The 24,817-nt window shown below is 38.2% G+C and overlaps 2 protein-coding genes across 6 annotated transcripts; one reads left to right on the plus strand and one right to left on the minus strand.

Annotated features, from left to right (window-relative positions):
* The first annotated feature begins 398 nt into the window (after window positions 1-398).
* On the plus strand, window positions 399-12,070 carry LOC112554286. The gene is made up of 9 exons (XM_025222001.1): window positions 399-814; window positions 1,077-1,269; window positions 1,584-1,677; window positions 1,799-2,106; window positions 3,622-3,687; window positions 3,961-4,005; window positions 7,028-7,131; window positions 7,608-7,690; window positions 9,497-12,070. Exons 1-9 carry the CDS (start codon window positions 666-668, stop codon window positions 9,745-9,747), a joined length of 1,293 nt encoding a protein of 430 aa, XP_025077786.1. The 5' UTR covers window positions 399-665; the 3' UTR covers window positions 9,748-12,070.
* LOC112554287 (aquaporin-9-like) lies at window positions 10,343-23,271 on the minus strand. 5 transcript variants are annotated; one of them, XM_025222003.1, is made up of 9 exons: window positions 23,012-23,271; window positions 20,114-20,255; window positions 16,030-16,155; window positions 15,503-15,640; window positions 14,864-14,982; window positions 14,247-14,464; window positions 13,728-13,818; window positions 13,376-13,487; window positions 10,343-12,983 (listed from the first exon to the last, which is right to left on the minus strand). In XM_025222003.1, the coding sequence occupies exons 4-9, from the start codon at window positions 15,606-15,608 to the stop codon at window positions 12,943-12,945; spliced, it is 687 nt and encodes a 228-aa protein (XP_025077788.1). In that variant the 5' UTR covers window positions 15,609-15,640; window positions 16,030-16,155; window positions 20,114-20,255; window positions 23,012-23,271; the 3' UTR covers window positions 10,343-12,942. The 5 variants fall into 5 exon arrangements, with proteins under 5 accessions (XP_025077788.1, XP_025077787.1, XP_025077791.1 ...); XM_025222002.1 differs by having other exon boundaries at window positions 22,906-23,271; XM_025222006.1 differs by lacking the exons at window positions 20,114-20,255; window positions 23,012-23,271 and adding an exon at window positions 16,773-17,341.
* Window positions 23,272-24,817: the final 1,546 nt, after the last annotated feature.

The raw sequence follows: 24,817 nt of genomic DNA on the forward strand, positions 1-24,817 counted from the left end.
GAATGTGTGTATAAGTTTATATATATATCAGAATCCATATTTGCTACTCGCAGTAAACTCCATTAAAGAATTAAAGCTCTGTCCTCTGGTGTCACGCACTTGTCCTTTGCCGAGGACTGGCAAACATCACCGATGATTTGTAAATTTGTCTGGAATGAGATAAACAGGTTGAATATATTAGGAATTTGTTCAAGAATTACTTTCTGATCGGTCAAATGAACACCTTTATTGAATGGATCGAGCTTGTGACTTATAAAGAAGTCACAACTAAATTATCTTTTACTCGATTTATTTCTTGAGTTGAAGATCTCTATATAATTTTACTATTCAATAATTATATTTCAGCATGCTTAAACTCAGATACTCACATTTGCAATTTGTGATCATTGATGTTCAAAATATACATACATAAATTTGTCATCTAAAATTATTTGTTAAAGATGACTGCAGAACTGGAGTACAATGTCTATGTGCTTAATAATTAAGTTAATCCAGGGCAGTGTCCAATGATAAAATATTGCACGCATTATTAACTCAAAAATATAATTTCAAAAAAAAAAAAATCACCTCAGTCTGCCAGCGTGGTATTGTCCGAAAAGATAACGAGAGGGTCCACTCGTGACCGCAGGGGAAACTCGTCGGTTAGAGTTATCGTTCGTAACGTGATGTTAAGAAACGACATGGCGCTAGCAAGCAAAGGTGATCGTGTGAGGCAAGGTGGACAGTTTTGTTCTGCAATTAACTGTCAGAACGGCAGGTTTAAATTAACCTCAAAAGGAAAACGTTTTCACAATTTCCCAAAGGACGAAGAGAGGTAAGCTACAAATTTATTCTCAAATTACGATTCATAAGTGTGCTGTAGTTGAGAGCAGTCTACTACAACGCGTTTGCTCGATTTCTATGATTATTAAAACGACTTTACTGGTTATACTGTGAAACTGTGTGATGAATTCTCACTTATCTGATTACTAACCTATTTAAATTTGTTATAATATTTTTATTTAAGGCATTCGTCACTGGGGTGAGGTGTTATAAAAAGATTTGTTATTAATATATTGAAAAAATCATTACAACAGGTGCAAAATATGGATGGACTTTACGAGAAGGAAAGATTTTGACCATCTTACACCATCTGATGTGTATGGAAAAGGCTACTGTCTATGTTCTGATCATTTCGAGGAAAGTCAGTACAACTGTCCAACCCAAAAAAAAAGTCTTGTCTGGAATGCTGTACCCACGGTTTTCTCCATTCCAAATCCACCATGCAAGGTTGATAACTTATGATTATTAGATAATAATATAGTCCACTATATATTACTAAGCCGTATTTTACCATCATGGGCCTTTGTTTCTGTGATATTTTATTTTTTTAGTTAACATTTATCATGAGAGATCAGTCTTATTGACACATAAGGCTAATGATGATCATAGCTTGCACTGCAAAAGGTCTGTTTGAATGTGTGTGTGTTTGTACAGATTCTACATATAGATTTATTGGATATTTTGGCTACTGTTAACTACTTTTCATTATGCTAATAGGTGCAAAATCTGTAAATCACATTTCTGTGTACCTGTATTTGTAGGTAACGTCTTCAAGAAAACGACCAATGGACAGAATGTCCAAACCTACCTCTGCAAAGCAGCCCAGGATTTTACAGAAAGCTGTAGTCTTGCATGGTAATTGTTTTTAAATCATATGTCTTCTTGCTATTTTTCATTCATTAAGAAAATATTTATAAGATGAGGGGTGATATTGTCCAGTACATTATAAGCATCTTTTTTATACATCTGTTTGCAGAAGAACAAGCAGATATTGCAGTTGAGCCTGCATGCTCTAGAACTGTGCCAGATTCTCCTACAAAAGCAGAATTAAAGATGGAGATCACAAATCTTAAAGAAAAACTGAGCAGCCTGATGGAAGAACTCAACAAGAAGGAAACAAAAAAGCATAGCAGAAACAGGGGGAGCCAAAAAAAAGCAGAAAAAGCTTCCATTTTAAAACAACTGTCTACCATTCTTCCATCTGAGAGCATGACATTTTTTACATCACAGTTAAGAGAAAATAATAAGAGCAAGAATGGATATAGATGGACAGAGAATGACAAGGTAACAGCTCTTTCTTTGCTTCATACAAGTCTGAAGGCCTATCGTTTGTTGAAGAATATTTTTTTGCTCCCATCTGTATCAACATTAAAGAGGACAATGCAAAAAATCAAGATTTTACCCAGGATTTAGTGAAAAAATATTAGAAGCACTCAAGGTGAATATAGCTGCATCCAAACTCAAATTTGTGTGCTTTACTGATAGATGAAATGACTATTAAAGAAAAAGTTAAATATAATGAAGAAAAAGATGAAGTAGAAGGCTTTGAAGACTTCAGGAGTGACTCAAGAACACACTTCATAGCCAATCATGCTACAGTGTTTATGTTGAGAGGATTGTTTTCTTTAAATTGTCCACCAATGTTCTTACAATAAGGGATATGAATGTATATAAATATATACATTATTATTAATAGTAGTATCATGATTTGTTATTAATTATGATTATTATGATTTGTGTGAGAATTTATTGCTGCATGCTTGTATGTAAACAGAAATCTATGTGTCTCAGTATGTGAGCAAGTCTTCTGAATGTGGCTTGTTTATATTCATGTGTAAGTCTGTTTTTAACGGCTTTTCTCATATTCATAAATTCTCATAAATTAGATTTTTATGGATTTTAAATAAATGCAAATTTGTGCTCATGGATGTGCGGTTTGAATTTATAAAAGTTATCCTTTTTAAATATAGTCAGCTGTCATACGTGTATTAAAACTCTCCCAAACTACCCTCATCTAAGCAATTCCCATGAATAAAAGACACAAAAATCTGTTCTTAGATAAAAGTCATTTCATATCGCAAACACCTAGACATTTACTCCAAAGATAAACACTGCTAGCGACGACTTTGTTTAGTAGTGGTTGATAGTAGCAACTGCGGCGTAGCATCACATTTCGAAGGGATGCAACTCCGTCACTACTTTTCTTAACAAGTAAGGATAAAGAAGGAGTGCACCCTCTCTATATCTAAGCTCTCTGATCCAGTAACATATTCACTGAAGAAGCAAGAGGGTTTTGAGGTGCCTCAAAAGCGTCTTATCCCAGGGTCGGTGCCTACTTTACAAAAGCATGCTTTCTCTCGTTCAGAAAAAGGGCAGTTTGACCCCAAAACTTCCAGTGCATGTAGTACTGTGCTCTTACAGTCTGTTACAATGACAAGTACAATTTCCACAATCACTACCACCACTGGCAGTCTGTACAGACCAGTTGTGAGATTAAATCAGCTGCCAGGCATGGCAAAGCCTCGTGGGACGTATGTAAAACGGGAACACTAAAGAGTAAGACATTTTGCAGGAATGCATTTGAGATCCCTTCCAGTGTGGTCAGAAAACTCTGGATGTTTTCACAAACCCTTACAACATTTTGCACTTTTTCTTGACACCAAAGACATTTTATTTGCTGTTACCATAAGATATCAATATTTAAACTTTTTGTCACTAATATGCATGACAATAATTTCATTCAATCGTTTCTCTCCCTGAAATTGGTTGACATTCACTTTGTTTTATATTTTCAAATAGGCCCTGGATGAAATTTTTTCATCTCATCCTGTCAGCACTAATACATCTGTCAGCACTGATACCCTGGTAATTTAATTTTGCTTCATTCACTATGCTATTAACACATTATGTGCAATAAATATTTTGCTTCGGACTGGATGCTACTTGATTTTGAAATGACTGGTTTAGATATTTATCCCTGTGCATATAACTTTCTTAGTAGTCTGTGATGTATGCTGCATTCAAGGACTATGTGTAAGAAATTATATTTAACTTGACACCGTTTGTCACATGTTTGAAAGAAGTATTTGATTGAAAGTTTGAAAGAAGTATTTGATTTTGATATTTGCTCTTTTCCAGAACTCAAGTGAAAGCATTAGTAAATGCATGGAAGCAAACACATGGGTAAATGAGTTTAAAGTAATTGCTTTTGCAGTGCACGCCAGTTAAAAACTGTTAGATTTAAAACTAATTTCATTTCTTGTTTACTTTGTTGTAGTGCCTGTAATGTTTAATTCGTTGAAGATGTCTTCCATTTCTAAATGTGTATTGAATTTGTGATGACATTTTGAAGAAACCAGTTATATACCAAAAAGGAAAGGGCACAATAAGGATATTTTAATGTAATTTTTACTCCTTTAGCATTGATAAAATCCTTATTACATATATTTATGCTCTTCATTGTTTGATTATTCTTTAAATTTTTCAATACATCTTTAGCATTTATGTCTAATTGTTTGCTTAGTCCTTTTAATGTCCCCTGTTATTTGTCTTCCACAAAATAAGCAAGTATTTCAGTTGGTGATGACTAGTAGTATATCGTGGCCTTTGGGCCAAAAATGGGTAATGAAAATCATGAAAATTATAGCGAAACAGCTGTTTGAAGTCTGTGAAATATGTTTCTAACTAAAAATTTTCTAGAGGAGACAGAATATATACTAACATAGCATCTCTTGTGATATTCTCCTGGAATGCTCTCTGACCAACTTTTGCCCAGTCTCTGAGGTCAGTGTAAGGGGATTCGTTTGAAAGCCAAGCCAACAGTTTGCCAGTTAGTCCCAGTGCCCACAAACCTTCTTATTGAGTGCTTAGATATTTTACTTCCTGCCATCACAACTATTGTAAATATCAGCTTGTCATCAGGTGTTTTCTCATCTTTGTTTAAAAATTCTCTGGTGAGTCACTTCTTCATTTGACGTTAATGTGTTGAACAACTGCTACCCAGTTTCCAGCTTGTCTTTTGTCTTTAAAATCATAGAGAAAGTAGTTTTGTCACAGCTCTGGGCCTACTTACAAGAGCACCATCTTATTCCCCAAGCTCAGTCAGCATATAGACCAGGGGTGGGCAATTAATTCTCCCAAGGGGCTGCATGAGAAATTGGGATGGTTTTAGAGGGCCGGACTAATATAGTTAACTCAGTTTTACCCAATACTGTATATATAGTATAAATACTATCCCTTCGCCAGCGGGCGGGCTGGTCAGAGACAGGAGGCAGGCCGGATTCGGCCCGCGGGCCGTCCCTTGCCCAGGTCTGATATAGACCTTTTCACAGTACCAAAACTACTCTAAAGTGACCACAGACATTATCTGCCTTTGACAGTGGTGATGTTTCTGCCTTAACTCTACTGAATCTGTCTGCTGCATTTGAACACTCTGCTCCTTCATATACTCCGCAGGCTCTTTGGAATTTCTGGACCGGCACCTTCGTGGTTCAATTCCTATCTTACTGAAAGGATGCATGCTGTTTGTTGATGGTAAAAAATCGCACCGTGTTCCATTTTCCAGTGGGGTCACTCAGAGCTCAGTACTTGCCCCTGTTCCATTCATTTTGTACACAAACCACTTAATCATGCATCCAATCTGACCAGTTTTCTCATCAAGCATATGCTGACAACATGCAACTGTACTGCTCCACTCCACCTGTTTAGTCTTATTGTGCTTCTAGTACCACAGAAGCCTATGTAAGTGACATGAATGATTCGATGGTAACAAACTTAAACTCGATGAGGATGAAATGGAAGCCCTCCTATGCTCAAAAAGAAGAAATCAACCCTCGCTCGCTTGTCCACCAAATCACATCAAGGTGGGGGAAACCATGACCCTTGGGTCAACCATCAGGAATCTGGAATTCATTGTCACTGCAGATATGACTCTTGACAAACAAGTTACAGCAGTCAGTCTGCCTATTATGAGCTACAGAAAATCCGTGCCATCCGTCACATTCTACAAACACTAACAACAGTCTGTGCGTTTGTTCTTTCTTGGCTTGATTACTGCAACTCCTTGCTTGTAGGATGCTTTGCATACCTTCTTCATAAACTCCAGAAAGTACAGAAGTCCGCTGCACGTCTGGTGCTTAGAGCTAGGAAGTGGGACCATGTCACTCCTCACCTTTGTTTTGTGTATTGGCTACCCATCTGCTTTCGCATCCAGCACAAACTGTCCGTGCTATGTTTTAATTTCTTTGCTGGCTCCTGGCCAGACTGTTTCTATGAACTTCTCTTCCCTTAGGTTCCAGCTAGACATCTATGCTCTTCATCTGATGACATCATTCCTGTCAAATGGTCACAGCAAAAACAAATGGTCACAGCAAAAACAAATGGTCACAGGATTTTTAGTTACTGTGCAGCAAAACAATGGAACTCTCTCCCTTTCCACATCCGCCACCTACCCACAATTGACTCCTTTAAATGTGCACTGAAAACATGCTTAAACATTACTCCTAACAACTTATCACACCCTTCCCCAACTTCTCTGCTTATCGCTACTTTTCCTTTCCAAAATCATGATACTCTCAGTCCTTGTTACTTAGTTCCTCTTTGCGTTTTCTGTATTTGTCATTATTCCTGTTGTTTATCCTTCCGCCATTCGTATGTTATTTTTTCTTCTTTTCCTCATATGTTGTCCATGTCTCTATGGGCATGAACGCTGTGTGTATCAACAGCCAACATAAAACGGGAAGTGGTCTACTCTTGGTTTGAAGTTAAGGCCACATGCATGCACATTTCTCCAAAATCATCTATATAGGTTATAGTCAGCCGATGAGAATAATATGTCTGTCTCGTCATGTACTCGAATGTCCTGTCTGCCCTGTAATGAACGTTTGTTGCTTATCACTCAAATTTACATTATGATTATTCACTTAATATCAATTTAAGTTGCTATGCAAAAAAGCTCATAGATTTACTGAAATCTGCTATTGGCTGGATTAAATGATGCAGGCCGTATGTTCCCCATCCCGGATTTAGATACTTGGTATGTGAACATGAAACAGTTATTGATAACTTTTGCAGACAGTTGTCAATCACTACTGACAGCTACAACAGAAAGGCAAAATTACAGTTAACTCTAAAAACTTAGTTATTTTAAGACTGATAACCATTTCTTAAAGGTAGTTCTTTATTTGCTTTTCTTTTATACTTGCAGCTCACAAAAACTGAAGGAAATGATGACATAAACTTGCAGCCATTAAGTAAACCTACAGAAAACAAGCACCCATGCCCTGTGAAGAATAAAAGACCAGTTAAAAGGTTAAGGGAACAAATTGTGCTTTCATCTGCTTAAGTCTTATCTCTAGGTGTGGCTTCAAAGAAGCATGGAATTTTTTTAATAGTACATTTCAGGCTGTTGATGATGTGAGAAAAACTGTTTTCTTAACATATTAACAGTATATCACTGTATATTAACATTTTGTACGTTATTCTCCTGCATATGTTACCAAAGCATTTTAAAATATATATTATAAAAAACTATGAACATCAGCCTACATGCAAATATGTTGATATTTTGGCATTTTAGCTATGACGTAGCAGAGGAGTAAAACTCCCTTCCCTTTTATATTTGCCACCTGTCTTTGTGTCTTTTAAATGTGCATTAAAAGTATATCTTTTCCATGAGCACTAATCTGGTAAATATAACAGGTTCAAGTAAAAAAAAAATTCTGAGTACTGGGATCATTTTATTCCTGCCATCAGCTCACATTGTCAATTTTTTTTTTTAAAAACAGGACTTCAAAGACTGGTACTGGGTGTCCTAAAATTGTCTTGAAAACGATTAAAATGGAAGACAATCCAGATATTGGTAACATTGGTAAGTAGTTCTTGTATGTACATGTAGGAAAATAATGAAGCCTACATCAGTGATTATGCTGATTTACCACAACAGGGAGAATCAAATACCATGGGTTCGAATCTTGGTTCTGATATACCTCTCTTTTTGGGTATGACACCAGTTTATAGAGCCGACCATGAGTTTTTCTCTGGGTACTCTGGTTTCCTTCACACTGTGTAGGAGAATGTGCATGCTATGTGCATGCATATTGTGTAAAAGATTACATTTGATGCCTACACTTCTGCCCTAAAATGGTATGTGTTCATGCATCTTTTTGTATTTGTAAATGTAAAGCACTGTGACCCTTGATGGTGCTAGTGCTTTATAAATATGCTGTATTATTATTTTAGTCTTGGTTGCTGTTCCTCACTGGTCTTTTCCCTTACAATAGAGGAACTGGTTTAAGATGAAAGTAGCATGAAAATGATCTGTTTAAGTAATAGTTGTACAGATGTGCTTGCAAGCCTTTTTTTTTTTTAGGTTGTAACATTACAAGGTTATGTATGGAGAGTTTCACTGCAATTCTGCTTTTATTTTGTTTTTATAATTTTCATAAGAAATACTTTTTTTAATAGTTTAAGTTAGTTTTAGAGAACAATTTTTAATATATACTTCTTTTTGTTCCATAGTTAAGAAAATCCAGATATAGCATCATACATGGGCATAGCTTCTTTTGCTGGTGATGAACACCCAGCCTCTCTCTGTCTGGGTGACAAAGCTGGCCCACCCCTCTCTCTTATACTATTTTCTATCATTTACAGGGGGCTCAAAGTAGTCCAGGAAGTAAAATCTTTAAAAACTAATTTTTTTCTAGAGTATTCTGTTGTCTTAAAGAGCGCACTTGAATAATTTTGTATTTTTGGACAAAGATATATGTATTGATTACTCCTAAAAGTTTCAAAATATGCTTGTGGTATTAGTGCGTGGACTGGGTGAATGAAGTTTATTCTGGAAAAAGTCTGTATTTTGTTTTTCTTATAGTTTGGACCATGCTGCTAGGTGTTGGAAATTTTACTGTTGTACATGTTTTAACTACTTGTCCTGGTCTCCAGAGTATCCACCAGCAATTTTTTGCAGCTGGCTTCTTGTTTTTCTTGTTTAGGTCCATCCCATCATCAGCTAGTTTTCATTTTTGAAGATGATAGGGTTTTATCATCAGATTTAACATTTTTATATTGTTAGATTCTGGTTAAAGGTTCTTGTTTGTTGGTGGCATTTTAAGCCACAATACCCCTTTTTGTATATCTTACTATCCTTTTATATTGTATTCTTTATGTTGGCTTTTAGTGTTAAGGATGTCATCATATCACTTGGGGTTTTGTGTTTTCTCAACCTTTTAATGTAACATTATCTACTCATCATGATATAGCCTTAATCACTGGCACATTGTAAAACACAACCAACAGTTGTGGTTTGTGGAATAAAAGCTGATTGATTGATCTCCCTATTAAGACCCCTCATGGTCTAGATCGGAAGTTTCAGATTCTCTAAGTCTAACCCATATTATTTAGCACTGCTATTGTCTAATTTGAAAAACCTGGTTATGCCACATACCTTATTATTAGACAGGGTTTCTTGCTTTATGTTCAGTAATATACCTTAAAACAATTATTGAGAAATGAAGCCTGGGGCATAGTGCTAAAGTATGATTTGTACTCAGCAAGATTTAGAATACTTTTTTCAGATTTATTTTGGGCATCGTAATGGTTAAGGATCGGTCACTTTTGAAAGCAAGTAGGACACCAAGTTATAAAAATTTCTAATATGCAGTAAAATATTTTGCAGGCATGACATCTTCCACTCCCCGTGAACAGTATATGGATGCTTCATGTCTATACAATGTCGGTGCACTGGATCAGTTGCCTTATACCATTGCATGCCCTGTTGACTCAAGTGCCAGCAGTGAGGAAGAATGCCCTGCACTCAGTACACAGCTGGGGGTTTGTGATGTGACGGAAGAGGCAGTGACAGAACGTCTGTCCCCGTCATATTCCACATCAAGGGACAGTAATAACAAAAAAAATATGCAGCCATGAGATAACATTACTGACACCTAAGAGTGAACCACAAAGAACAAGAACTCTTAAAAATGTGAAGTCTTCATATTCACGTTGCCTGAACACTGAAAGTCAGAATGAGGATATAAACCTGATAGATCCTGACTTTATTAAAAAAGAGCCAAAGGATTTTGAGACATGGAATGGTGAAACTATGACACAGATAGGTAGTCACAGTTGTGAGAACACAACGGGGACAGAGATTACAATGCCTGGAAGTGAGGAATCATCTTGTGTGAACAAGTTAACTCATTTTATAAAGAAAGAACCTGAAGACTTCGATTCATCATGGAGTATGGCGCAGACAGATGGTTTTGAAAATAAAATGGAGACCAATGTTTATCCAACAGGAATGTATTGTAATGTACACTTTGCTCATCTGAAGAAAGGGGATCTTCAGTGATGCAGCAAAAGATATTTCTCACATTGCTACTGCGTGCAGATAAAGAGAATTTTCTAAGCTTCTTTTTGCCATGAGTTTTTTCTTTAAAAAGATAAGTGAAAAGTGTTCATTGGTATTGGTTATTCAGTCACATGTTAACAGTGTAAGTAGTCTCTGTGAACATTCTTTTTATTGGGCTCCTGGCCATGCTGGTATCTCAGGCTGCCCAGGCTGCATGTTAGTCTCCTGGCAAATTACACTTGCTGGTAACATCAAACTGTAAATCTATTTTCTCCGCATTTGTTCAGTCCCTATGGCAATGCTATTTTACATTATTGTTTACTGCTTGCGTTGGTTTTTAAAAATATAATGGTTATATTACTTGGGGGGTTTTATCCCTAAACTTTTTAAGGTAAAATTACTTTTTGTCACCATGATATAGCCTTAGTTGCTGGCACAGCGTTAAATACAAACCTCGGTAAATATTTTTAACATGCAGGAGAACTCGAAGCTGGAATACCAATTCAGTAAGTGAAGTATTTTTGTCATCAGATCATGGTATAAATGTTGCAGGGGGACCTGGTAGTGTAGTGGTTAAAACACTCCTGCTGTCATCACTGCAGTAAGAAGCCTGGGTTAAAACACTAGTTTTGTGACAGTGATGCCTGTTTACAGAGCTGGCTCTCGGGGTTTTCTTTGGGCACTCAGTTTCCTCTTCCTTTCACTTCCTAGTGTGAAATCACCTCTGGTGGAAACATGTTTCACCAATCAACCAACCATATAAACCATATTGCATAAATATTTTAGTGAGTATAGCAAGAAGAGATTGATTGCTCTTGTTAAACATTTCTATTGCAGAAAATATTGCCCATAAAATTTTGTAAATTTTGAGTGAGTAATTTTTGCATCTTTATTCAGATTAACTTTTTTATGTCGCTTTCAGTTTTGCATAAGATGGTTGATCTTATCCAGTTTTGAAGAACGTGGAAAAATTCAGTTGACTCATGACTTTTTTTCCTTTATGCGCCTGTTGATTCACTATTCTGTAAGCAGGACATATAACATTTGTTTTGATGAGATATCCTTTCCAATCATCTTTTAGTCAATTAAGCGGTTTACCTCTTTGTGTGATATTTTGACACAGGTACAGCATACACTTTAAAACTTGTGATCTAAAATTCTAGGACTTGTCAGTGAGAGGGGAAAGGCAGATGTACTAGCAGTTACCAACAGACACCTTTCTAGAATACAGCTAGGGCTGAGGTATCTCCAGCAAGTGCTTGCAGTTAAAATGCTGGCAAGGATAGTACGACCCCCTACTATTCGTAGGCATTGAGAAGAAACTGACTCATGGTAGTCAACAAAAGCTCAAGTGCAAAGTTTATCATTTTTTTATTGTTTGAAGTTAAGTTAAATTTTTTATATTTTTCTTTTTGCTACAAATGTGTGTTGTTTGAAGACACAAATCATGAGTGGACTGTAAGATATGTGCATTAGGTGTAACAAGAGATAATAAAAACTACTAATACCTGAGGTCTGATTCAGACCAATAAAACTACAAAAACACCGCCATCGCCCACATACTTTAGTAGTTATCCTGATATTCACATTTATGTCAGCAGAAAATATACAAAACTGTATTTGCTATTCTTTTTCACGATGATTTAAAGATGGTATATAGCCATAATGTGTACATTGTTGTAGATAAAGTTTGTCTTAAGAAAAGTGTTGTTCTTAGTCTTGTGGCTCTATGGATGATTCTTGTGGTTTCTAGAGCTGTGTTCATGAAGCAAATGTAAGTCGTCCTGGACAAATTGAGGGTAAGGATCTTCATCTAAATAGTTACAAAGTGATGTCTAGACCACGAGGACTAGTTTTAAATCGGTGGCAAAGATACCCCGAGGTAAAGAAAAAAAAAAAGGTAGGTCTGGACAGTGGGTCGCAACTACGGAAACGACGTTTTTCCTTGATTTCTCCAATTTGCCCACAGGTAACGACTTACCTTCACTTTATAAATTCGGCTTCGAGTGGTCTTTAACCGATCACCACAGCCATACCAAGTCACCTTGTATTGAATCATGGATCGTGTCTGAAGAAGACAACGGTCCTGTTCTTCGAACTCCAAATGAAAGGTTCACTGTCTTTTAGAGATCGAATGGATGACAGGGAAGTATGATGCTTGTAATCAGCCTTAATACATATTTTGCCTATCTTGATGCCTCCTTTAAAAAAAACTTATATCTGATGATACAACCCTATCCTTTAAAAAAAAAGCTGACAACGGGATGGACCTAAACAAGAAACGTGGGAGAAGAGAAGAGGGCCCGAATTTTGTTTCATCCTCGCATTTGCCATCCATTCTCGCAACAAAGAATTTCTAGTCGCAGCCGCACTCACCTTACATGACCTATAGAGTTCTTCAGTTTGTTTCGTTTCTGATTATGAAGACCCATGAGTATACTGTAGCCAAGACATTGTAAGACGCCATCTTGGTAGCTAACGTTAAGCAGATAGTCTTTCTGTAATGAACTCACCGTCCTAGTATTCATTAGTTTGATTGCTAATGACAAGTAAGCAGGGATTTGGCATTGGCATAAAAAACAACCGTAAACACACTGGACCGGATCTTGTGGAGAGCTGGACTACCAAGATAGAGTCTGAAGTCCTCGCGACATTTGTTTGACAAGTCACGTGGACTCGTGCACTGAGTACCACAGTCTCTGCTAGGGCTCGCCATGTCTCACCAGATGCACAACACGCGAGACTAGAGGCAAGACCCTGCTACCTGGTCGTCAAATGCTGAGTCTTCTTGTGGATTCCGTGAGGGAATGTTCTGAAACAATACAAGGGATGGAAGGCTTGCATAGTTTGTCGTCTGGTTAGTACAGCTGTCAACTTATTAGCCAAACAAACAAACCATCGACCAAGCAATCCAGTCGCTCTAGAAACAAAGCAATGAGTCATCCAATCAGCCAAGAGACTAGACTAATGAGCTCTTGCTTCAGAATTATAGCATCCATAACACGTTGGTCACTCAGTCATCCAGCTTTCATCGCAAATCTCCATGACTACAAGGCAACAAGCGCACCACGGACATCATCGCACACATCGCCACCCCACATAATCATTGCACATTGTCATTATTCCCACGTAAAGGTGTCCTGTCGATAACACACCCACACACAATTTTAAGTGCAAGCTTACGATTGAAAAGACTTTGCAAACCTCGATAGAGGGCGCCTGTCCTGTTGGCAGCCACTTCCACTTTCCCATCTACTGTGACTGTCACTGAGTTGGTTGTCGCGATGATCTCCTCTTTTGATGCTGGCCAATGAAGCTGCATCATCATCATCATCATCATCATCAATCATCAATCATCAATCATAATCATCAATCAATCAATAATCAATCAATCATCATCATCAATCAATCATCGTCGTAGTCGTCGTCGTCGCTTAGTTTCTCGGAAGTCAACGTAAAACTCAGTGACCCCGCTATGTGGGCCATACCAAATAGGCAACTGGATGCTTAACGGAAGTGTGAAGGCTGGTGATGAAGATGATGATGATGTACTGACCTGCACAAAAAAACTGTAGACGAGCCAGGACACGAAACTGCCAACCATGGGTCCCACGATCGGGACCCAGAACCAGTTATAGTTCCGGAAACTGGACAGAGATAAAAACAGTTCATAGTATTGAAACTTTGAAATATTGATACTTTGTGCTAACTGGAGGGCCGGAACTATTGACAGTTTGTGGTAAATAGATTGAAACCGTTAGTATGAAAGGGACGAGACAGGATTGATCAAAATAACGTTTCTATTAAGAATCACCACCCACATCAACAAATGGTGAATGTTTCTTGTTATTTCTTCTTAGGCGATTGATTCACAAAATTTAGTTGATATGTAATGAGAAAAGTCATTAGTCGGTTAATACAGATGTTAGCAGCTACTAGAGGTATCGGTTCATGCCTGGGTGGGAGGTTCTGTTGATAGGAAGACATCTGTAAGCACATTCTTTCTGAAAGGGTTTCAATCCCCAGCCTGGCATTACCACTTGAAAAGTTACAATCCCCAGGCAGATATTCCCACCTGAAGGGCTCCACTCCCCAGCCTGCAATGGCGGTGAAGATGCGAGGCCCGAGGTCTCTCGCGGGGTTGAGGGCGTAGCCGCAGTTGTAGGCCCAGCAGGTCCCAATACCAAAGACAATCGCACCAACCGCCAAAGGCAAGAGGCCTTTGTGGGGCATCATGTTCCTTTTGTCAGTCATTGCTAGGATACAGCCACAGAGGATGAAGGTGCCAAACACCTGCCAAAAATATGAATATTTTTGTATAACTCAAAATACTAAGAAACTACATTTAAAAAATATCATTCTTGTGTGAGTTCATGTTTGTCAGTTTTGGTTGTTTAAAAACGCCATCGTCACGAATTAAGAATATTTTTAACAAAACATTGAAGATAATAAAATAGAAAATAAACTTTTGGTTTTGAATTGGGAACGGCTTGGTAGTTGAAGATCTTGAAACATTTATCCAGAACGACCCTCACATATTGTATTGAAATTCAGGAAAATAAGAAACGTTCTTTTAAGACAGTTGTTGTCTAAAAGAAATGTGTGTTATTTAAGAAAATTGCTTTATTTAAATTCAGACACTGGCTTGTAAAATTAATTAATGAAATTTATCCAATGGCTGTGTAAAATTACTTGGTCAAAAAAGCAATTCAGGGTGGATATTTTGCTGTTGGGGAAGGTAGAGAAAATTGATGCCGTTGCTTTCTCGCCATAAGTTCTTCTTTGTCCCCCGTCGTATGAATTCAGAGCGTCTGAAATAGTGAACAGCGCTCACAGTTCTTTCCGACAAACTACAGTAAACTAGAACTTGCAAGCGAATGAGCATAATTTACCTGCCAGTAGTCCAACGAATCATCTATCTACGATAGATAACGAGGGCAACAGATTTAGGGAGTATACATCACACAAGAGTTACATGAATATATATCACACAAGAGTTACAGGAGAAATTAGAGCAAAGTCTATGTTATCTGCGAAAACTGTAGCAATGAACAGTTCTTCTGAACAGGAGAGTTTGACATCAAAATTTCCTGTATGAGTGTTCACGTGAGTGTGAGAGTGTGTGTATGCGCGCGCGCGTGCTTGCTCGTTGTTAGTAATGGAAAAATCTTTCTTAAGTAGTGTTTCGAAACGAGACGAATGAGTGAAACTATTAAAAGTGACTGTCGGTCCATCATACTACAATGAGACAAATTATCAATTGTGATTCTGCCTGTTCACCATACCATAATGAAACAAATTATAAGATGTGATTCTGTGTGTCCATCATACCATAATAAACACCATACTGCACGGCTGCTGCAGCAAAGGCGCCCGCTAGGTTAGCGAGGGTGTAGAAGGGGAACAGCGGCCACTGCACGGCGCCTTGTAAACACATCACCAGGGTCACTGCAGGGTTCAGAGAACCACCTAAACCACAAAGATCGAATGGTGGGATGGGAACAGACAGACGCAAATATCTTCTGTACACAACACAAACTAATTTAATAATTTATTAAATATTACAGCTACTGAAGTATTATTATTTAATGATTTCAGTGTTATATTTCTGACGAGTATTGGGGATGGGTAGATGTGCTTGAAATGAGGCTAAGTAATGAAGAGGTGTATTGGTGGGTGGGTGCATGAATTTTAATACAGAATCGATAATATTGTACAAACGGTATTTGCATACATCGATCGATAGCGTAGATATACTGCAAGAAATTTGAAAAAAAAAAAACAAAAAAAAAAAAAAAAAAAAAAAAAAGAAGAAAAGCAAACTACAGTTCAAGTTCAGTTTGCCGAAGATAACGCACCTGACACTCCTCCCGCCCAGTATATGCCGAATGTCAGACCCAGGCCACCCGCAAAGTTGACTGTCAGAAACTACTCAGTTCACCTTCACTGAATATGTACTGCATGCCAGAGCCAACGGCGAATGTCTGCAAAGGAAACAAGCAGCCATGGTGTGCAACCGTCATATCAACGTCTGTAGTTGAGATACACAGGTGACAGAAAGAGGCAATAATGTGCAAAGATCAAGAAATCGCCTATACCCTCTACTCCCGGCCCAATGCTTGAGATGTAATTCTTCACAAAGTACAAAAAAGGTGGAGGAACACAGAGAGAAAATAACAAATCTTTATTTACGAGGGTGACAGAACAACCAAAAGTTTTTTTTCTTTTACTTTTAGCCCTTTATCGAAAGAAAGGGGAAAAAATACTACTTTACTACAAAACAAAGGCATTAATCAAAGAAGACAGATCGAGCTGGTTTTATTTAATTATTTTTTTTTGGCCCATTGACTTGCAAACCTTGAATGTGATTAGTATAATTCTAAAGTTTATCTTATTTTGAAAACTACATACTTTCTTGTGATTGTGATAAACGAGTGTGTCATTTTTCAATGAGTTTTGTTTCTTGTTAAAGTGTTGCTTTGTCGTTTAACACTGAAAGCAGAAAATGTTGTGATTCTATTACCGCGTTCGCTCACCTGTCTGCGTGGCTTCACCTACACACCCCTCACCCACAACCTCCCAAGAAAGGCGAACATCTTACAAGTTTAAAGTGAGCCGAATAAATGGAACGAATTCTTGTTGGCTTGGCATTTAGGGCGCTTGCTCAAACCCTCGAAATGAAATTCACTCGGCGACGACAGCTGACGACAGATCAGCAAGAGCAGCGACAACGAGGTCAATGGGCCAAGGCGGTTAGTCGCAAGGCGGCCAGCTAATCTCAAGGACAAGGCAAGTGGCCACACGAGCCTGTTGGCTACACTTTCATGCTCGCTTGATCTTCTTCAGTTTACCAGTACAATTCCTCTGTTGTCAGTTGCCTAACCTAAATGGCTTTCAGCTTCAGGTCAGAAAGGAATGTGGACATGGCGCTGCGGCCATCTTGTGAAACAGGGCAGCACTGTTGGTGCGGTGGTAAACAAAAAAGAGAATAAACAAACATTAAAAATGGCAGCAGGTCACAGAAATATGAAATCACCGATGCAATCTTCTGCTATGTTTTTATTTTTGTGGCTAAACATTTAGTTTGTGCCCGCACCGCATGTTCTCTGCGTAAAGAGCGCTTTTATGGGGAGATAACTTCGTGCGCGGTGATCAACACATCAATCTTTTACATGTTTTCAGCTTTTTCGCCTATGTTACAAGGTGAAGGGAAAAATCTGCCAGCATTTTGCTGAGTCTGTATATTGAAAAGTGTCAAATACATCGAAGAAAAGAAATTTATAAAAATAATCCTGCTAATCAGATTTTAAAACTGACAATCACTTGGTCATTATCCCACGCAGTTGTTGTTTAAAAAAATTCAGTTTATTTATAAGCCACTAGTAATAGGAAATAAGTTTATCTATTTCAAAATTTATTTTGAAAATAATCTATTAAAAGTAGCGTGTTCAAAATTTCATCAAATTTTAGGGGAAAATATGATCGTTGCCTTTTCCAGGACTTTGTTATTCAAGGTATTTAGCCGCTAGTCAGTGACGATCAAGATTAGTTATCAGTATTTCTCTCACCCACCATTCACCTTACACAAATAATGTTGGATGATTAACTTTCGCTGCATGAAACGACACGCAGTTAACTAACGCAGGACCACGACTGTGAGGTTGGTATGGGTAGGGGTAGGGGTAGGCTCCCCCCGGGGGAAGCTAATGTGCTTTGATCGTGATTATGAGAAAAGTGCTTGGTACCATGATTCAGTGACCTTCTGCCAGACAATAATATCCATGGATGCTCTAACTTTGCAGCAGGATATCTTGGCCTGAAGGGGAGTCGGTAAGGTGTAAAAACAAGTCTACTACGATGCAAGCTTTTTTTTTTTTTCTAGTGACGAGGCTAACTCTGTATAAGAGACTATTTCCCTTATTTCACAAGGAGTTGAGAGGGAGTTAGTCACTCAGATCTTAGGAAATTACTATCTTGTCTAGAGCTCAACCAAGTCATTTAAAAATAAACAAAAGTTTACAGTGCAGCAGCCCATTATGCAGGTGTTGTGTTCAAACTTACTGATGCTGTCCCATGAATGAGTTCTAGTTCTAGACTTTGCCTCCACGAAATTAAGTAAGAAATTCAACACCCACCCACCTAACTACCACAGAGGTACACAAACACTATTTTGAGTATTTCGAGCTTGGCGTTAATTGGCGTTAAATAATGCACATCTTCGGGGTATAAACTGACCGGTGAAAAACAGGTGATAAACAAGACAATGTAGGGAAGTATTTTATATTCTCATCACGGATACAATTCTCATGAGGGATAAAATGTAGCGGAGACATCAGAAACACGCAATGTCGATGTTAACGATACATAATCTGTTGGATATTATTTGTTGTGATTCTTGTGCTGCTGACTGGGGTTGACCCAGAGTCATTTACATAAGAGTGATATTCTTCTCGCCATAAATCCAGACATAAACCCTCAATGACGACTAATTACTGCGCCATTTACAGCATCACAAAATTCATAGAACAACTCCAACTTTCGATAGGTAATTTTGTAAAAATAAAAATAAAAAAATAAGTGGCTGTTGACTTAAACCTAAAGAGGAAGCATGTAGGACCTGACGATCTCAGTCCAGCAATTATTCATCTCCGAGAAAATGAAATATAGAGGAAAATAAACACCCTGAACAAGCAAGGTAAATGATTATATTTTCAGATACTTCACATGTCGAAGTGTCTCTCCGTTCAAGAACAAGATTTAGTACAGGCTGGTGGAGAAAGCAAGAGCTCATTCTTTGCTGCAATACTGAAAACAAACAGAATATTTACTTGTCCTGCAATAGGCCCCGCCCATGTTTATGGCATTGTTTGCACGTTCTGTAAACAGGCGAAGTGAAAGCTATCCGATTATCTTTAGTGCGGATTTACAGCAGTTGGGAAGATCACAAATGAAATGTTGACATCAACAATCTGATAAGTACACTCGTGAATTACAGCCTAGATTGTCTACAAGTCCATGGTGGCAGACAAAAGCGTGTCGGTGTTTGGACCGAGGGCTACCATCAAGTACAATAAACTCGACTTTTTCTTCTTGTACTGTGTGCTTTTTTCCTTCTTGACCAGTTTTTAAATTTCTAGTGGTCGAACAATGTGAGTGCAAAGGTCAACTTCTCCGTCCCCTCTCCCCTTTCAGCCCCCACACGTCTTTTGTCATACGGTTCTCAGAGTTTGCTGACTATCAAAAGATAAGTTACCAAAATAATGTATATTTATATATATTTAATTAATATTAATTAATATTTATATTAATAATGTTACCTTACATTTAGGGAAGTCATTACTCTACACACCCGACTTCCACTAATCTTATAAGAAGCGTGGAGTGTCAAGTTTGTTTTCAACATCCGTTTTCAACAATCTCACAGGTGTTTATGCTGCTAAACCTAGTTAATCTTGAGACAAAAATAACGATAGGAATGCCTATAATGATCGACACGTTGCAGATGAGAACAACAGATATTATACAAGGGGATAATAAATGAAAACTTTTTTTATTGGATTGTTGACGCATTTTAAAGTTTCAGTTGACTCTGCTGTAATCTCTGCAAAAATAATTACCACTCCCACACAACAATAGCACAAAGAATCCAATATTCGGCCTGAATGTACAGCAGTCTTCTACAATACTCTGAAATGTCATGTCATGCAGCACCTGTGAAAGATTAAATTATTTACTCTCTAGAGGAATTAAAACGTCCGAGGAACATTCCTAAGAAAAGTAATTTGATTGGACTGCTGGGGATAATCGTACCGAAATACCAGTCAAAGACCCTAAGCAGGATTGTTGACCAACGCTACAGCAGGTGACCAACGGCTACCCTCGTCTGACCAACGCTCGCCACGTCTGACCACCTGACTTACGAGCGACTTACAAGCAGCTTACCACCATGATGAAAGGTACCGATGAACTCCGCGAGGATGGCCCGACCCAGTCGACTGTTCACCTGCAGGTATTTCCGCAGTTTGCCCATCCTGAGGCTTCCGGAGAAACGGATGTGGACTCGATAGGCTGAAGTGGAATAAAACTAATGGAAAAAGACAAATAAAACCAAGTTCAGAAAGGCCATCCTGATCGAGAAGCATAAATAAAACTAAATGATGACGACGACGACGACGATGATGATGATGATATGGCGGGTAATAAAAGTGCAAATAAAAGCAATAAAGAAATTGCAATATATATCAAGAATGTCGACGGTTACGATGACAAACAGCTGTACGCAGTTCTCATGGCGATGACATTTAGATAGCGAGCAAAACTGTAGACAGTATTTTTTATGAGGATGAACATAGGTTGTGGGTTGTGGACATTTTGATGAAGGAGCCCTCTACACGGTGCTGAAGACCAACCTGAATGGTTTGTGTTTTTTGCAGATATCGGTAGATGAAGGCGATCTAAACCTAACCTGTAAATTTCAGCTTCCAAAACCCATCCGTTAATCAATTATCATTTGCAGAAAAATTAGCTTCAAAGTTCATTTTTCGCCGGTATTTATATATAAAACCGAACAGGTGATATGAAAATAAAAAAGGAAAAAAATAAAACACCATCGACTCCGTATTGTCACACAATGTATATGACGAAGTAGAGTATTTTAGAAACGAAATCTTTCTTTTATTTTATTTTACTGAATGCTTTATATTTTTAACGAGCGATGATACAATTGCAAATCCAAAGCGAGAAACATTAAAAAACATTACTTACCTAAACAAAATAAAAAACCTTTCCTGAACAGCAGTGTTTCGGGGTAGATAATAGCAAATTACTTTCTTTTTATGAGCCTAAGATAGACGCTGTAGACAACTTCAGACAAAGAAGATGAGGCCCAGACAAAGGTGTGTCTTTAAACACTAACTGGATGGTGAATGCGATGCAGGAGGGTGAACTGGACAACTTAGCTGACTGCCTCCGGTGTTAGCCCCCAGCTAGCCCTAGTACTGTGCCCCCGGCCCCACACGGCCGTTAGCAGGAGGATGAGCCGCCGTCGATCAAGTGGGGCGTTGGGTTTCCTATTGTATTATTTTTTTGTTACGACTTTCATGTGGCTTTCATTCCTTTATGAATCTTATTTTCAACTAGCTGTCCTATGAGCCTGTCTGAGGCTGCTCAGTTTTGGAAGTCGATTTTAGCTTTTCATTTTGACGTTGATTGATGCCTACTTTCTATGTTAGTCAAAAGTTTCCATATAAAGTATGATTAGCACTCTTGCTTTTATGTGATTCTATGCCATCTAAAACGTTATTGACGACGACGACGATGACAATGATGATAGCTGAATGTTCTTGTACTTATTTTGGGGGTGGGTAGGCAATCTATCGTGCACACGAGGTCTCCAATTTAAACTTCACTCAAGTAGGCTTCTAGAAAATTCTCTATGAAAATTCACCCGATGTTGGGTCCCTAGAGACAGTGAGCCTCTCAGTTCGCACCTGCTGCGACTTCTAATTTACGGGTTCCCAAGGACCTTAGAAGTTTTAAAAAGTTGCTAATGCCCCGGTCTCACTGACAGGAACAACAACAACAACAACAACAACAACAACAACAACAACAACAACAACACGACGACGACGACGACAACGCATATCTTAAAGCTTCATTTAGAAGAGTTGATAAATCCTTAATGTCATTTTGTTATAATAATGATGAGGAAAAGGTAATGTTGGCCGTGACCCCTGGCTCTGTGGAGTCTACATGCGTTTGATTTCTTCAAAAAAAAGATATTTTCAAGAAAGGGTTTTCTTGTTAGTTTGAAAGACGTATTTCTTCTTTTTAAAAGTAGTCTTCGTTAAGTGTGGGAATACTGAAAGGTGTTTAGTATATAATGATATCTATTTGCAATTGTAAAATCCTATAATTTCTTTTTCAATTTTAAAGTCATGTAGCGTCCATGTCTTTTAAAAGAATTATTTGATTTTATGAACTCTTGAATTCACTCTAAAATACTGTCACGACAACAAAAGGTTATATGACCTGGACAATTTTATCTGTGACCAACATTAACGGGATCAGGGTGGGATGTCTCCACAGACCTGAAGAACACTTTGGACGGCGTTTGATATGAAGATAAATGGGTTTACAATCAGGTGAGACAACAAACAGTGCAATCCAGCAGATTTGTCATAAAATATCGCCAAGAATTTTAACAGATTCCGTTCCAGCTCTCACCGACATTTCAAGCGTACGAGGGTCACCAGGGTTAATTGAGTTGAAAAAAGATATTCGAGGTAAGTCTTGACATAAGGTAATAATATATCGTCAACTGATTTTTCACCAAGGACATTGACGGTTTGTCAAAGAAGTCATCAGTCTTGTAACAACATGCTGACAAATCAGTAACAACAGACACCGTTACACCGAGCACCGAAAAACACCAACGTGACGAACAGCACCAGATGGACCAAAATGACGAACAGAAGCAGATAAACCGGAATGATAAACAGCAGCAGATGGACCAGCCTGATAAACAGCAGCCTCGCAAACAGCTGAAAACATTAAGTACAGTGACTCTGCACTCAACACCATAATTATTTTTCTTGCATGTATTTACTTTTATTCATTGACAACAGAGCTCTAATAAAAAGTCTGCTTAATATGAAATTCATTTGCCTGTTAATTTCGATACGAGGCGTTGATGTAAGAAAAGCAAATAAAGCAATTAGTATAAACAGACTTACACTCGGTTAGTTCATCTTCTCACAAAGGATGTTTGTGTGAACAGCTGTGTACAGATACAGTGAAACTCCTCACCTAAGCGCACAGAGCAGACATTTTTTAACCTACCTCGGAGGTGCTGCCACGGGTAACTGCACTGTCTGTGATAAGAGCTGTAACCCGATAGAATCTGTGTGTAACTTAGAAAGTCTGATAAAGTCCCGCTACTCAGTTCACCCACACACAGCCGTTACTGGGATGACGCTGTGCACGACCGTTTGTTGACGTCACTCAGGTCACCACACGCAGCGATGTCTCTGCTGTGGAGGGATGGCACTCGAAAACAATTGGAGTTCTCTCGCCATTTCCCCACTTTTTTTTTGTTTTGTTTTGTTTTTGCTTAGCGTGGTGAGGGAGGTGGTGGAGGTGGTGGATGAGTTGAATGCTCGCTCTCTCGCGGACTTACATCGGCCACACGTACGTGTTCGTACTCACGAGCGCTTAAAGCAAGCATGCACGTGCCCACACACACGCACGCGCGCACTTTTATTTTAATTAATACTGTATATTGCTTATATTGATAACAATATCTATAACCGTGTAGAGACTTATAGCAAACTTCTACTTCATTTCAATTACATTTCTTATGTAAGAAGAGTTTATTATTTCTCAGAGTGAAGAAAGGCCTTTGGTTATACTGTGCACACATAACAGCAAACCCAGATTTATATCTCTATAAATGAAGAACTCGAGTGAAATATTACAAAGTCCATTGATGTTTAAGTCAGTGCTTGATTCTAATAAGAATGAGTTTAATGTAATTATTTCTGTGTTTGAAAAGTATGTGTAGTAATTTTACAACTTCAGGCCAGAACCTCTGGTCAATAGAGTAGAGGATGTCCTCAGGTTTTTTCTCTCTCTTTTACACAGACCTGACATATGGTTAATTAACAGGGTGGAAGAAAGTTTAAGGGAAAGTATTAGTTATTATTATCTTATTAGATATTATGAGATATTATCAGCATCTTCGAACCAGAAAATACTGCATGGAAATTGTTCTAATACATCTTTAGGTTTATTTACTGTGGGATAGTTTTTTTTTTAAAAATTCTGTTTAGTAGACACCACCTATGTCACTACAAAGTCTTGTCTATTTGTAATAACAATATCTTCAATATAAGCAACACTTGTATTTCTAGCTGTCTCTGCATCATTATTACACATGTATTCACACACGTGGTTTCCAGAGATGATTTTTGATAATGATGTTTATATTTACACAATTAAATGATAAATAAAGAAATTATAATCTTTGGAGCTTAGGTACTAAATTTTCTGTAAATGCGATAACGACTGACTGCAAGCTGTCCGGAACAAAGTTGACTTTTGTAGACACATGCGCAGTTTGTTAGAGAAATTGTTTCACTCGTCCCACTGAGCCCCAACTCACGCAAGATCTCTTGTATTCGTCCTAGTTAATGTCCTCCCCCACCACCACATCTTGATCATCCCTTACTCCAGGGGCTGCACTCGGTACCACAAGCAAATGTTCCTTTGCGCGGCTGTTCGCCCACTTATCGCTCACATCTACCTTCATTGTCGTCGCCGCTTATCTCATCGCACAGACCATTGTCGGGTTTCAAAACCATTCGCTGATAGCTTATCTGTTGGCAATGCTGACCTGATCACCCTCCTGTCTTGTGATGCAACCTGATGACCTGCATTACGAGTGGGACACCCCTCATACCCCACTTCCTACGACTGTCGTATTTCCCCAGTTAAAAACTAATTCTAATTTGTTTTTTATATAAACATCTCCGAGCTAAGTTCTCCCGGTTGATTTATTCCACTAACTCTTACAGTTGTGATTTATTGCCAGCTTTTCATCTATCTCTTCATTCCAGCCAAGCCAGAGAGGATAGACAGAAAGATTGC

This window comes from Pomacea canaliculata, linkage group LG13 (genome assembly GCF_003073045.1).
Source record: "Pomacea canaliculata isolate SZHN2017 linkage group LG13, ASM307304v1, whole genome shotgun sequence".
Classification (NCBI taxonomy): domain Eukaryota; kingdom Metazoa; phylum Mollusca; class Gastropoda; order Architaenioglossa; family Ampullariidae; genus Pomacea; species Pomacea canaliculata.